The 14,848-nt window shown below is 41.8% G+C and overlaps 4 protein-coding genes across 4 annotated transcripts; all 4 read right to left on the reverse strand.

Annotated features, from left to right (window-relative positions):
- Positions 1-387: 387 nt before the first annotated feature.
- On the reverse strand, positions 388-2,635 carry GGS22DRAFT_128088 (HET-domain-containing protein). Its single transcript, XM_047958388.1, has one exon. It carries the CDS (start codon positions 2,542-2,544, stop codon positions 460-462), a length of 2,085 nt encoding a protein of 694 aa, XP_047820207.1. The 5' UTR covers positions 2,545-2,635; the 3' UTR covers positions 388-459.
- A 144-nt stretch (positions 2,636-2,779) lies between these two features.
- GGS22DRAFT_160704 (Aldo/keto reductase) lies at positions 2,780-4,458 on the reverse strand. Its single transcript, XM_047960969.1, has 3 exons — positions 4,284-4,458; positions 3,439-4,116; positions 2,780-3,379 (listed from the first exon to the last, which is right to left on the reverse strand). The coding sequence occupies exons 1-3, from the start codon at positions 4,441-4,443 to the stop codon at positions 3,156-3,158; spliced, it is 1,062 nt and encodes a 353-aa protein (XP_047820208.1). The 5' UTR covers positions 4,444-4,458; the 3' UTR covers positions 2,780-3,155.
- Positions 4,459-5,372: 914 nt separating this feature from the next.
- GGS22DRAFT_160705 (putative ER-golgi SNARE complex subunit) lies at positions 5,373-7,253 on the reverse strand. The gene is made up of 4 exons (XM_047960970.1): positions 6,639-7,253; positions 6,496-6,581; positions 5,788-6,438; positions 5,373-5,724 (listed from the first exon to the last, which is right to left on the reverse strand). The coding sequence occupies exons 1-4, from the start codon at positions 6,852-6,854 to the stop codon at positions 5,700-5,702; spliced, it is 978 nt and encodes a 325-aa protein (XP_047820209.1). The 5' UTR covers positions 6,855-7,253; the 3' UTR covers positions 5,373-5,699.
- A 1,478-nt stretch (positions 7,254-8,731) lies between these two features.
- Positions 8,732-10,628, reverse strand: GGS22DRAFT_187618 (monooxygenase; the record flags this gene model as incomplete). The annotated part of the gene is made up of 5 exons (XM_047964618.1): positions 8,732-9,224; positions 9,288-9,925; positions 9,983-10,072; positions 10,127-10,415; positions 10,477-10,628. The coding sequence occupies 5 exons, from the start codon at positions 10,626-10,628 to the stop codon at positions 8,732-8,734; spliced, it is 1,662 nt and encodes a 553-aa protein (XP_047820210.1).
- Positions 10,629-14,848: the final 4,220 nt, after the last annotated feature.

Raw genomic sequence — 14,848 nt, forward strand, 5'->3', positions numbered from 1 at the left:
GGTACCGAGAGGGACATTTCAAGCGTGTGATTACGCACCCAGTGTACGTATGTAGGTATCGAAATAGGCTATTCCTATATATATAGTGAGGGACAAATGTTGATAAAGAGCCTCAGTCACCTTGGAAATTCCACGTGGCTCAATGTTACCGTAATATCGACTTCCAAAATAACCGTAATAACTCCAGCATCCAGGTACCTAATTAGAGGTCAGGGTTAAGCTGGGGTTAGGGTTAGGGTTGAGGTCAAGGCTAAACCCCTGAGTGGTGGTGTCGTACAAAGTGACTTCCCTAAGTACCTACCTATGTAAGTATATTAGTGCATTAGAAGATAGACTCAGCACAACTACAAGAAAGTTTCTACGAAAAAATATAGATTCGAGTTGAGGACCGAAAGTAAAACTTTATGGTTAAAGCTGTCTATGCGACATCATTAAAAATACTTCCTACACTAGGTATCATTACTTAATGGTAACGGGGGAATAACTCATTCCATCTAATCCCAACGCCTCGCCCTCCATAAACCCATGCACATAACCCTCTCCAAGTAAAACCTTATTCCTAGGACCATCATCCGCCTTCCTTAGCACATGGAATAAATTTGCCCCCTTGAAGAGCCACACTTCATCCCCCGCCTCTGTCGAATGAGGCGACAATCCAAGATACCCTTTACTAGTACGAATAACAGCCTTGCCCTTGCGCCCCCAATGCGTCGGCGAGATCATGGTCCGATAGGAAGAGCTAGTATGTAATTCCGTCAACATTCTAACCGTGCCGTCCATGTCTCCCATCACATTTCCTAATATTTCGGTAAACTCATCCACCGTTGGTATGGAAGGGTGGGGGCATTGAGTCCCGATATCGTTAAGTATAGAAATTAGCCTCATAAGTGTGTCTCTATCAGTGACTCCAAGTGCTTGTAAAGCGATACCTATAAGACCGGCTTTGGCGAACTTAGCGAAATCCACGGCCGTCTCCTCCGGCGCGGGGAACTCTGTGTCCGTTCTTCCTCCTATTAGAGTGCGCCAGAGAACCTCAACTGGGGACTGTCCATTCGCGTATCTCACAGGTAGCTTGGTGCATACTTCTAAGGTTGACAGAAAGCCGGAGTCGAAATGGATAACTTCTTCTACTGTATCAAGGAGGTATCCTTGGGTTGATAATTCGTTTCCTGGAGAATCTAAATGTAGATAAATATCTGAATGGGCGAGACTTGTAGATGATAGACGACCCGCGTGGTATTTCTGGCCCTGATGCATTTCCAGCAAAGTCTCAACGGATGCGACAGCTCCCGGCACGTGGAAATGAGGCATCCAAGATGGGAGATCGGACTGTTGTCGGTCGCTTAAATCAGGGACATGCGAAAGCATGTCAAGAGACCGAGTCTTCCATAACAGGACTTGTGCTGTGCGAAGCATAGCCTCCGTTGTCTGAAGAGTGTAGTCTGCCTTGAGCCAGAGAGGCTTGACATTCAATTTGGCTCCGTAGGAAAATACAAACGCGGACAGCGCGTACACTCTGTCGCGGGGATCTGTAGCTTCTAGAAAAGCCGACGAGAGGAGATAGCTCTGCGCGTAATCATAGACTTTTTCCTCAGTGCTCAAAAGAGCGGCACGCGGGTCTTGATTTGCAAAATCGCTTCCTGATATGCGAATTTCGCGATGGAATGTGAAGATCCGAGCGATCTGCGATGTCTCCTTTTCTAATCCGTGAAAATTAAGCCCGTGCCACTGCGCGCCGAAGACGAGACTGACGAAGCAGTCTAAATCGGCCCAGTCGAAGCGGAGAGGGCCGGAACAGATCAGATGGGAGGGGTTAAAAACCATTTCCTGCACGATCCATATACGACTGAACCATCTCCGGGAAAGAAACCTCACGAGCGCCTTCCAGGAATCCATGGGTTTCTGCGTGATGTTATATCTCTCGTGAACATCCTTGTCGTCGTAGACATTGAACATTCCAGCTATAACAGGAATATTAGGGTTATCCAACACAATATCCTCCATAATTGCTTGAAGAGCAGGTGTATACTCTGATAGCATAGCATGAGCTTCGCGGGCGTCATCGTCGTCTTTCCCCAGCCAAACAACTACGTTAGAGGTGTTACTGTATATGCTTGTCATAAGGGTGACTTGTGAAGCTCTCTCGGCAAGATCACTTTGGTTGATGCAGATGGCATCTACCCATAACAACGTCGGAGATATGTCGGATTCCACGTAAATATGTTGAAGCGCATCGTTGAGGTTGAGGCCGATTGGCATGCGACGGCCATCGCAAATGACTGCGTGTGACATATCATCTTTAAAGTCGTTGATTATGGGGTGGCCCCATGTATAAGATAAAGCTGAATATTGCGACTTGACGCTTGATATCTCATGAGTTTCAAATTCAAAAACAAGCAATTGTTCCGGAGAGTTCGGTGATTGCTGAACCCCCTTATACCTCAGAAAACGAGTACTTCCCGGAGGAAGTTTTTGATAAACATCTCCCAACTGTGTATTTCCCTTAAGAGACACATATGGGTTGATTGAGGCAAGAGGATCCATGTTGGTGGGTATAATTATTAGTAAATAGTAAAGAGATTGATGAATGCCCAGGTGTATAGGTATGGAAATAAATGTCACATTTCCGAAAAATCGCCAGCCTTATCTTCCCACTTTATAGACAATGTTGAGGGCATAAACCGCATGACTTCATAATGTCTTGATGTAGTATGACTTATATTCAGCTCAGCCTGCCTATTGGTAGGACCTTTCCCTTTGAGGCCATGAGCTGATAGCATCGCCCCCAATCCGTATAGGGAATGAACCGGGATTGGATCGCCTCATTGAAATTGTTCCGACGCTAATCAAGGCTATGACAGTCTAGAATTCTTGGGGGACTATGATCGAGGCTCATATAGGAACTATGAACCTTTAGAATATCTCTAGTGTGATATCAACGAGAAATGTTCTTCAAATATGCCTCGGGAGGGCCGCGATATGAAGGCGCCTGATCTATTCATCTAGTTATAGTTTCCCACGAAACATGATATAGGTCTCTATCAATATGCTAGCTAGCCAGCCTAGCATTCGTTGCGCTCGCTTGGTCCGTATCTGCATGTGTAAATACGTCTGTGCAATTAACTCTGCTTCGCCCAATACTAATATTCCGTACTTCATACCCCGTTCGGTAATGCTCTGCCCACATTCTTGTCTGGGAAGCCGAAGTTGATACCAAAGGGCGGGTATACGTATCGCTCGACCTTACCCGCCTTGACTAAGCTATCCGAGTAGTCGTTTAGGATCTTCATATCCTCAGCGTCGAGATCGATGATCTTCAGGTTGGCCTCAATGCGCGACTCGGTAACAGACTTGGCGAGCACGGTGGTGCCTCTCGCAACTATTGTCGCGGTTATCAGATCAGCTTGTTCAACCACGCATCGATAAAAGAGCACATACCATGATAACTCAATAGCACCGTCCCAGGACTAACCCCCTTCTTCTCCGCAACCTTAGTTACAGGCTCACTCTTCATCAACGGGCCCCCGGTACTCCCCAACGGGCTATACGCCACAACCCTGATGCCCTTCTCATTACAAAAATCCACAACCTCCTGCTGCGGCAGTGCGGGGTGATTCTCGATCTGATTAATCGTCGGGACGATATCCGCCTTCGCAAGAAGCTGCTCCAGGTACGTCTTACTATAATTGCAAACACCCACACCCCTCACCTTTCCCGTAGCCACCAACTTTTCCATCTGCTTCCACGTAGCGACGTGGTCGTGGTCCCACGTGATATCACGACTCCCATCCGCCAGCTTGGGGAAACGGTCGTCGTTGCCGTTGGGGTTCATGCCTACGGGCCAGTGTACCAGGTACAAGTCCACGTAATCCAGACCCAGCGCTTTAAGAGACTTGTCGAGTCCGAGCTCCACGCGCGTGCTGTATGTGTTCCATAGCTTCGTCATCACGAATATGTCCGATCTCTTGACATATCCGGCGTCGAAGGCGGCTTTGAGACCCTGCCCTACTTCATCCTCGTTCGCGTAGCAGTATGCTGCGTCGATGAGACGGTAGCCTACTTTTAGAGCGTAGGCTACCGCTGCGGCGACTTCACCTGGGGCGGCTTGCCATGTTCCTGTTTGGCAAGCGAGTTGTTAGCGTGGGGGATTTTGAGCAATGTGAGGGTTTCAATTTTTGTATGAGTTGGAAAATATAATAGCTGGAGGTATTTGTTTGTATGAAGATTAGAGCTTAGGGGATGAGGGGCACTGCGTGTGGGTGCTAGCTGGGGGGAAAACGTACCGAACCCAATGGCGGGGATGTCTTGGCCCGTGTTGAGCTTGAACGAAGTGGGAGCCATCGTGAGTGAGTATCTTCTATGAATAAACCTTTGTATGTGTGGTTTTGCTACTAATTTCAAGCGATTTTTTATGGAATAAGTTTTAATGAGACGAGAAAACATTCAAATGACTTTTCAATTCTCAAGACGATCCTTGGAGGCTACGTAACGGTATTTATTGCGACGCCTCCGGCAAAATAGATAGCGAGCTTGGCCGGGCTACTGCTATATGTATGGGCTAGCTACTAGGTACCTGTATGCCACCTGACTATGCTTTAGCTGCTGGGGTAGATCGCGGGGGTTTTGAGATGACTATTCTCGAATCGAATCTCGCCTGTGATGAATGTTACATATATATCCGCTTACTATAGTATGCTATGTGGTAGACGAATAATTGAGAAAGCGCATACTCATGCTAGCCGGGTAAAGGACACTGGCGAGAGTTGTAGCAGGGCTCACTCATCGACTTCCGTCACTCTTCCTTTCTTCAGCTTTTACAACCCAATACTGAGGGCGCCATACCTTCCTATTCCTGGCGAATGATATAAAGGTAAATAGTAAGTATGTGGTGATGTAGCGTGTAATTTCAAAAACACCTGGAAGTTAACTGGGAAATGTTTTCCGCGATCAACCCCACTACGATGAAATCGGGTACTCGGTCGCCGAGGAACGCCAGTGGTGGAAATCCAGGGGGGTTACTAGTACCTAGTATATACCTGGGATGAGATCCAGGCACATACATACTTCCACGTCGGCCAAAGCAGAATGTCCCGCCATGCACATCGATGAAACATCTCGATCATATTCTATAGCGAGAAATTCTATTCGATACCAAGTAGATTAGCTGTGGATTGGTCAAGAGACCGTTGAAGTTTTTAGTCTCTAAAACGCGGCCATTTTTACCCAGCTTGGATGGATTTTAGTGGGGGATCGTGGAATCTGAAATCTGAAATCTGGCTCTAAATTTTAAGGAGTGGATTGACCTCGGTTCGATCTAAGACCGAGCGGACGGTTCTTCACTCTCGCATATGTGGAATGGACACTTAACTTTAGCGATATATAAAAATAAACCAATATGGTGTTGTTAAATTCAGATGACATACAGTGATCAAATAGCTAGCAAGATGATATAATAAAATCATATTCATGACCGTCTGAACTCCAACTCTGCCAGAACCAATACTTTATAGGTGTGGTACGCATACAAACGGGTCGCCGCCATGCATCTCATTAAAATCTAGTACGTGTAGCCCAACTACCATGGTCCCTTAGCCAGGGGTGGATGGCGTAATAATGTACAAACTGAAGAATCGTAGTAGTAGTACACCAGCGTCTACTAATAAATCTCGTCTCGTGTCTTGTTTTCTCGTTCCGTTCGCTTAACCGGCGATGAGGACCCATAACCTGTTTATAGTCAGCAAAACACGTCTACAAATAATCGAGTTTTAGGAAGCATGAAGGGCTTACAAGAAAAATATCATCAAAACTCCAAACATCTTTGCAATCAACCACCGATTGCCCGAGTAGCGAGACCAATACTTTAGCAACTCCCTCTGCGCGCCCTGCACGTTGTCGACCACGTCCTCGGTATTCGCATCGATGCGCTGGATCATCTCGCTCTGCTCCGACACCATCTGCGCCAACTGCCCAAATATGGATCCGAGCTCGCCAATAGTCTTCTCGATAGCCTCGATAGCCTCGCCTCTTTGTTGGATATATGAGTTCTGCGGCGCCGCTTCTTCCATCAAAAGCATCTGCTGATCGCCCATTGCCGCTGGTGGATTAAGCGTAAGTAAGTCCGCGCCGGGGGACGGTGTGCCTCGATTCGGTGTCCCGTACAAGGGTGAAGCGGATTGTTGCTGGAGCGATGACGACTGCGCGTGCTGGGATACAGAAGAGATAAAATTCTCGGTTCGCGATCGGGATGCCTGGATGTTCTTGGTACGGACCTCGAGGACGTCCTTGAAGTTGGCGCCCACGTCGCTAAGCTTGCCTTGTAACATCAGCACAATATTCTTATTGTGCTCGCCTTCCTGGTCGACTTTCGGGTGTTGTTGTCGTGTTAATGTCTGTAGGCCGCCGATCTGCTGATTCAAAGATGATAGATCTTGTTTTATTCTGGGATATTCATATTAGCGATCAATGGATAGCATATAAATATCACAGGGGTCTTACATAAAAGTAAGCTCGTTAATCTCGACGGGTCTGTCATCGAACAAAGTCTTGCGCTTTGCCAACTGCGCCAACTTTTCTAACTTGCCCTATATAACCAACACGTCAGCAAATACCCGAAGTTCCTTATGAAAGATGAGGCATACCATCGTAGCGGCGATCCCGCGTCCTATCTCGGCTGCGCGTCTCGCGAAATCGGACCTCCGAGGCGGTTGCGCGTCTCCATTGGCGGCGGCCTTCTGCGAATCTGTCAAGAGAGATCTCCTCTGGGAGCCGACCTTGGACGAAGCCTGTCGCCTCTGGACTTGTGTAAGGACGGATCGGAACTCGGAGGTTCGGTCTTGTATCGAAGTGACGGCCATCCTGACGAGTTTGCCGGGATGGCTGGGTGTGAAATATTTCTTCTATTCTGTATCGCGACCGATACTAGACGGGGCGAGTAGATTTTATTGCGCGTAGAAACTGGCGCGTAGGATTATAGAATTCGAATTAGGACACTCGTGTCGATGTAGATTCGGTAGAAGTATTGTAAGCCTGTGGAATGCCGCTGATGACGAAGCGAAGAACTCGGGAAAACCGGATAATTGGAGGGTTGATGAGGTCGAAGTGTTCTAGACGACGATGATTGATAATAGATTATAGGTTCATTCCAGGCTTGTTACGGTAAAGTACAGAGTAGGTATGTACTCAAGTATTGATGTTTTGAAGTCTTATCTCCGTCAAGGTTCCAAGGTTGTAATGTTGAAAGTGGTAAAATGAGTTCAGCCTTAAAACTCTCCTGAGGCCAAATTGCCAAGTTGTTTGTTATTCAAATTGCAGGGGCCGCGACGTTACCATTGTGGCTGTGCACCCTTGTGACACTTACGTACGAGTACGGAGGTACTTGTTACTCGTCAATTGACAATGCCTGTGGCTGACATAATTATTACATGTGGCTTAGCAATATTTATGATCAACCGTAAATCACGGCATTGGCAGGTGGCATCCATCCATACTATAATAATTTTCGTGCTCATTGATAACTACAACCATTCACAATAAGATTCTGCTTCGATATACTCTGTATACTAAGTTATGGATGTCGCTGATGAAGAAGATAACTGCCCAGGTGGCTTTGCTATATTCTCCGGTCCATAGTAAGATCGATCTTTTTGCAAGCTCGTACTATGATAGGGATGCGCTGTAAATTTAGGTGTACAGCGCTATTGATCACATTACTAGGTACAGCCCTAGCGCAGTCCATAGTGACCACCCCTCCATAGGGGTTTAGAAGCTATAAAATGACAGAATGCTTTATCTACTAGGCACCTTCTACGCGCTCGACTTTATATCCCAATCGTCTTCTTTAACATCAAGTTAAAAATATAGGGCTTATGTATTCAGATATCTCTTATTCAAGCCATTTGATTGATATATTTCATGAATATGTCCTGGGCATACATGCACGCGTAGCTACCTACTTTAAACTGAACCAGCACATTACTTACAGATACCTTTTCAACCCTACCTACATGCTTAGACTTATATCCTTCAATAAACAATGAGGCTTTTCGAAAAATTCATGGATATATTCGATTTAATTATGAAAGAAGCAATAAAATGTAAGGTTGCGATGCTATTGAAGTCCTTGCAAAATGTTGAACTTACCGAAAAGCTTAGGTACATGAGAAAGCACACTAGCTAACGACTTGTAGGGGAGTTGCGTTGTAACTGGCTGTACGAAGTATTACAGGGCTGATTGAAGGGATTAAGTGCCGTAAACCCTGTAACTTGGAGCGTCCACGGGTACCCCTCGGGGCTCTTACAGGTAGTACGCCTTAACAAACTCCCCATCCGCAATCGTACAAAAATATGGATAAATCCGTAATAAATGTAGGTAACTATTCTCAATCTTAAAAAATATCTTTCGAAAATCTTATCCACAGGGCGCGATATCAGAGGTACCCTAAGGTTACAACCGTTGGGTGAGTTATTGTTAAATACAGTGCCCGGGTGATATGTGTGCCTGTAGCTCCCCTGTGATATAACGGTTATTCACTAAAGTCCAAGGGGCCAGCCACTGAAAAAGAAAGCCCCGCAGTGCGTTATCATCTCAAATTGCACGGCATTAACCCCTGAGCAAATGTGCGAAATCTTTACCCAGAACTTCATATGCGACATCCTCATGTTTCAATTTGCTCTACTCACATAATAGATAAGTAGTTTAATTTCCAGTAAAACATCTCAAAAACTACCTATTCTAGGTAATCAAGTTCCTCACTGCATAATTCCTCAGCATATCTGTGGTCCTAGAAAAGTGTCCCAAACTCAACAGCGGCCTGAATCCAAAAGCCAGCAAAGCCAGGACCAGAGTCTTAGTCAAAAGCGAAGTATTGCGCACATTCCGCAGCAATGTATTGATGAACCATAACCTGCTGCCGCCAGACATATTAAAAGCCTTCCACTTCGGGAAGTAGGTGGCGACCCAAAACGACGCGGCGGTATCAGGCCAGGATGCCGCGTTACGCCCGAACTCGCTTAGGTACCAGTTCGAGCAGTTGCCTTGGAACACGCTGTTCCGTAGCCGTGCGTGGATCACGTTTGTGGTGCGGTTCTCGACGCTCTCCTGCACCTCGATTACGCGCCCTCGCTTGTCGATGAGAGGTGCGAAGAGCGCTTTGACTGCATAGTCGACTTGAACTTCGCAGGCGAAGAGGGCGGAGTTGTTTGCGGGGAAGGTGTTGGGACCGAAACTGGTAAGCGGGATTGATTAGCCGCTCGGTTTTTTAAAGCGACGGCGATACGGGAGGACTTACATGATAGCCATGTTCGGGAAGTTATGGACGAATGTCCCAAGATACGCTTGTGCGCCTCGGGATTCTTTCCATTGCTGATCGAGGGTCTTACCGTCGACGCCGATGATCTCCATCGGAGTCAGAAATTGTGACACCTTGAATCCAGTGGCTAGAACGATGATGTCGAACTTGTCGAATTTGCCGGAAGAGCTGACTATGCCGTCTTCCGTGATTCTCTCGATGCCTTCAGGAACAAGTTCGACCGTAGGCTTGTGCAGGCACTCTAGGTACTGTGGATCCGCAATTCGGCGCTTGCATCCCAATTCGAACTTGGGTACTAGCATCTCATGATATTTCTTCGGTGCCGTCTTGTAAATATACTGCCGAGCTTCCTCCTCTTTCTGAAGTCGAGCTTTGATTCCCTTGGGTGTTGGTCGGTATACGTAAGATTCGTAATCGATCTCGAGGAAGGTCAACAAGCGACGTAGCTGAATGATAAATGGTATGTAGCGAAAGGCCATCTTCTCTCCCTCGGTAAAAACGTGGTTGGGTCTGTCATGATACCACTGCGGACTTCGTGCGTATTGCTTGACGAGAGATACATGATCCGCCACAGAGGGAACGACTTGTGCAGCGCTACAGCCATTTCCAATAACGGCCTGAGGTGGTTAGAGAAGTGATATTTAGGTAACCGAAGGAGTTCAGGAGAAGTTTACCATTCTCTTTCCCTTGTACTTCACAGAATGATCCCATCGGGCGGTATGGAACATAGGTCCTTTGAAGTCATCCATACCTTCAAAATGAACCTACCCGATATTGTCAGTTCTTGGATGCATCATATAGACAGAAAGACAGCTAACATCTCTGGGAAATGATATTCCGCCAACAGCAGACACGAAAATATTAGCTCGTCGCGTGAATTCTATACCTGTCTTCAGGTCTTTGAGTCGTACTTCCCACTCGGTGCGATCATTGTTCCACTTAGCACCAATACACTGAATTGAGGATTGAATGAATTGACGTAGGTCAAATCTATCAACTGTGTCTTCGATATACTGGAGAATCTCGTCCTGCTCGCATAGCTCTCGAGACCAATGGGGGTTTAGATTGAAACTGAAAGAGTACAGATGCGAGGCAACATCACATCCACTGCATCATGTGAGCCATCTTGTGGAAGCAGGAAGTACAGGAAGTTCTTAGGTATACTGACCAGCCTGGATAATTATTCAACCTCCACGTTCCACCAACGCCGTCAAGCTTTTCGAAGATTGTGAAGTTTTCATAGCCCAATGTATGCTTAAGCTTATAGGCCATGGCGATACCTGAAGGTCCAGCCCCGATAATGATTGCAGTAGGGTCCATCGTGACAAAGTACTGATGTGAGAGAATGTCCGGCTGCTTACCCAGTACGACGTGGTCAGTAGAGTCTCGTTGAAGATGTGTTCGCCTGTCCAAAATCAGGATGAGCCCGAATAAATATTAAGTTTATAATAATACACAACTCCACGACTTAGACGCGTATTCAATGTCTTCGCAGCTCCCTCAGTCTTTAAACATTATTCTATCTCAAATAGATACCTAGAATGCTATACGTAAGAACAACATCTGGTCGAACTGCATGTGGGGCTCGGGATCTAGAACCCGGAGCGTTTGCTGAGCCGAGTCCTGAATTCCGGGCACATCCTCCGTTGGTTGTTTCCGATCGTACGAGTAGGTTGGATAATATCTATGTGGATATTTTTCTAATAATGAATAAGTATATAAAAGAGTAGCATTCAAATCACCGCTCCTGTGCACACATGCGTGTACACTACCTAAGTATCACTGCTTGTTGTGAGGTGAAGGCGCAAGTCCAAAAGACCCAAGACTAACAAGACAGATTGAAGTCAAAGCCATCAGATCCGACCTGCACTACCACATATAATACCACAACGGAGACATCCAAGTACGAGAACCGCCACCACTGGGTCATGAGGCAGTAGGTGTCATCCTCGCCGTTGGCTTGTGCGTAGAAGGGTTGGAAGTTGGTGACAAAGTCGCGCTCGAAGTGGGTGTACCTTGTGACGAGTGTGAGGATTGCTGTGGGGACGTGTATAAGATCTGCGAGAAACTACGCTTCCGTATCAGCGCGACGAAGATTCCACACTATCAAGAACTTTGGATCACCCTGGTAAATAGGTGCATAGGTCAGGCGTGCCTCTTCTGAACCATTGATTTTCATATTGCTGACAACCTACGCTGTAGATTGCCAGTTGATACGGACTTCGCATACGGCGCGCTACTTGAGCCCCTAGAACGCGATCCAATTCCTGGAAATTCGCACAGCGATCTCAACAGAACATGTGATGGAGCTAGCAAAAGAAGACGCAGCTGTGTTGATGGCAAGAAATCATGTAAGCATGTTTCATAGAGTATTCGAGTGCACAAGTGTGGAGTCTTGTGCGCGCACATCGATATATGTGAGTTTGCAAGATCGAGATTCTTCCGAGTTATACAGTTCTCATACCTCATAGGCTACACGCGCCGGAGGCAAGACCCTTCTCGTCGGCATTAGTGTACCCGTTCAAATTGACGTGTAGTGATATGCTAATTGCTACCCACGCGGCCTACAGATCAGAAATGCGCTCGAGCAGGGAGTTACGCTACTAGACGTTCGGCCTCGAATCGGCTTCTCAGGCTTTTGGCATGGCGGCTAGGCTTAAGGATGACGATGGAGCACTTATCACCAAGGTAGTTATCGATTCTTGAGTCAAATTGTAGGATTGATTGGTAGGGTAAAAAGTGGTTGTATTTTCTAAGAGCTGTACCCAAAGTTCATGAGATGAGCACCTAAAGAATCGGTACGATACGAGGTAGTATCGTATCAGTACGAAGGTAGTACCTAGGTCCTATTGTACAATGGATGCGATCGTATTTTTGTAGAACCCTGAGAATTAGCGCTTAGTAGTGCCTTGTGGCCCCTGCGCCCCCTGTAATTACAGGGGGCTTCGTGGATTAGTTGCATTCTGTACTAGGGTTTTTAAAAATATTGTATTTTTCATAAAATACCGGTATTATACATAAACCTTATAAAACACGTATAATTAAATATTATATACCGGAACTGGATTATCCACTTTCGAAATATAATTAATTATTTAATTTTACCGTATTTTTAAATAATTTTAATTATTATTAATAATATTTTAACCGTTAATTTTTTTTTATTTAAATTTAAATTTAAATAATTATTAAATTATATATTATAAATTTAACTTATAATTATACGTTTAAAAAATATCACGATTTAATTTAATAAGTTAATAAATTATTTAAAGTTTATAAAATGAATTTAATATAATTTAATAATCGTAAAATATTTAATAATTATTTTTTTATATATAATTATAATTTAAAAAAATTATTAAAAATATTTAAATAATTAATTTTTTTATATATTAATTTATTTATTTAACCTCGTTATTTTTTTATATTATTTAATTAATTTTTAATTATAAGTTAAAAATATAATTTTAATTTACGATTTTATTTTACGGTAAAAATTAATAATTTTTTTAAATAACGTTATAATTATTATTATAATAAATTTAATTTATTATTTATTTTATTATAATAATTATTAATAATTAATTATTTAATAAATTAAAATTAATTATTAATTTAAAAAAGTTCGCATTTTAATAATAACGTTATTAATTAAAATTAATAATTTTTAAAAACATTTAATTAACATTAAATTTATTAAAATTATTTTAATTAATAAATTATTTTTTAATACGTTTAATAATAAAGTTTTTATTTAAATAATTTAATAATTAAACTTATTATATAAATTATTAAATAAAAATTTAATTAATAAATTTTTTTTAAAAGAAATTTATTTTAATTATATAAAATAAATACGTTAAATCGTTAAATCGGTTAAATAAATAATAATTATTTTTAATATATTTAACGATTTAATTTTTAATTATTTAATTAACGTTTTAATTTAATTATTAAAATTTTATTATTATTATTAAAAAATAATTAACGTTAACGAAATTAAATTAATTATTTAAAATTATATTAATGTTTTAATTTTTATTTTTAAAAATTTAATTAATTTTAAAAAGCTTTTTAAAATATTAAGATTTTATACGAATACGTGTAAAACGATAAAATTTAATTATAAATTTTTTATTTAAAATTTTAAACTTTTTTATTATTAAACGGTTTTTTATAATTTTCATAATATATAATTATTAATTAAAGATATTTTTTACGTTAATAAATATATTTTAATTTTTATAATTATTTTTATTTATTTTATACGAATTTTTTTTAATTTATTATTATACGATTAAAAACTTTAAAAATTTATTTATAATAATATTTTATTTATATATATTAATTTTAAATTCGTTAAATTATAATACGCTTATTTTCGAATAAAATAATAAAACATATATTAAAAACGAAAAAACTTAATATTATTAATAATTATTTAATAAAACATTTAATATTATTATTATAAGTTAATTTTAAAGAGAAACCTTGGCCGCGCAGTATGGGTACATCGTTAGATCCGCGCAGTAAAGCTAAATCGAAAGAGGTATAGCTTGGTGTACCTCGAGCGCCATATAAACTAGTATGTGGCAAAATGTATCCTTTCGCGCAATGTACCTTTTTGGAACACCTAAGTCCCCGATCAGTTTCAATCAATTGTTTCTCCCTGAATACCGGCTCAAAAGCTTTATAATTACAATCAATTGAAAGCTCTTAATCTGGTCTACTAGCAGATCAATTTGCACCGCTTCAAAAGGAGTTGACGTCATAGGAAGTGAGTTTGAACCTGAAGGCGCTACAAAATTGCGACCGGTGGTCTCAGAATTCTATCCCTCTGCCCGAATCTTTTCAATCCAATATATCTCCTTCCCGCTGATGGATATAGATCTGCAACCGGGTTCATTCGAAAGCGCCTTATGAGAGCAATTGAATGATTGTAATTATATTAAATTTGACGGTTGTATGAAGGAGAAATAATTAATCAAAGTGGATTGAAGGGAATGAGGGCGTTCTGGGTACCTTTCGAATGCGCTAGCGCGGATTTTAGCGTTACTGCGCGGATCAGCCGATGTACCCATACTGCGCGGCCAGGGTTTCTCATTTTAAATATAAAAATTATATTATAATATTAATGTTTTCGGGTTAACGTATAATAAAAAAAAATAATTTAAAAATAATTTATATATGTTAGTATAGTTAAGAATTAATATAAACCGCGGTTAATTTAAAGTAAAACGATTAATAAAAAAATTATATTAAAGTTACGTTTTATATTTTTAAAATAGGGGCAAAAATCCGAAACTATATACACGAGGGGTGTAACCTTAATAAGTCACATGACTAATAGCCTTAACGTTATCAGTCACGTGTTAGTTATCCCGATAATATAAAATCGTAATAAATTAATTATCGTATTATATCGAATTATTAATAATTTTAATTTTTAATACGGTTTTAAAATATTATTATATATTTTAAGTTTTATATATAAAATTATCGTTTAATTCGAAATTAATCGTTCGTATATAAGTTTA

This window comes from Annulohypoxylon maeteangense, assembly GCF_022496945.1.
Source record: "Annulohypoxylon maeteangense strain CBS 123835 unplaced genomic scaffold GGS22scaffold_6, whole genome shotgun sequence".
Taxonomy (NCBI): Eukaryota; Fungi; Ascomycota; class Sordariomycetes; order Xylariales; family Hypoxylaceae; genus Annulohypoxylon; species Annulohypoxylon maeteangense.

What these genes read in the sequence shown, in the direction of transcription:
- GGS22DRAFT_128088 (XM_047958388.1), bottom strand. Translation starts at nt 2,544, where the DNA reads ATGGATCCTCTTGCCTCAATCAACCCATATGTGTCTCTTAAGGGAAAT.
- GGS22DRAFT_160704 (XM_047960969.1), bottom strand. Translation starts at nt 4,443, where the DNA reads ATGTTTTCTCGTCTCATTAAAACTTATTCCATAAAAAATCGCTTGAAA. An exon ending in CATCCCCGCCATTGGGTTCG is followed by an intron (nt 4,117 to 4,283) that starts GTACGTTTTCCC and finishes CTTGCCAAACAG; the next exon opens with GAACATGGCAAGCCGCCCCA. An exon ending in GGTGCTATTGAGTTATCATG is followed by an intron (nt 3,380 to 3,438) that starts GTATGTGCTCTT and finishes CCGCGACAATAG; the next exon opens with TTGCGAGAGGCACCACCGTG.
- GGS22DRAFT_160705 (XM_047960970.1), bottom strand. Translation starts at nt 6,854, where the DNA reads ATGGCCGTCACTTCGATACAAGACCGAACCTCCGAGTTCCGATCCGTC. An exon ending in GCGGGATCGCCGCTACGATG is followed by an intron (nt 6,582 to 6,638) that starts GTATGCCTCATC and finishes TTGGTTATATAG; the next exon opens with GGCAAGTTAGAAAAGTTGGC. An exon ending in GTTTTGATGATATTTTTCTT is followed by an intron (nt 5,725 to 5,787) that starts GTAAGCCCTTCA and finishes GACTATAAACAG; the next exon opens with GTTATGGGTCCTCATCGCCG.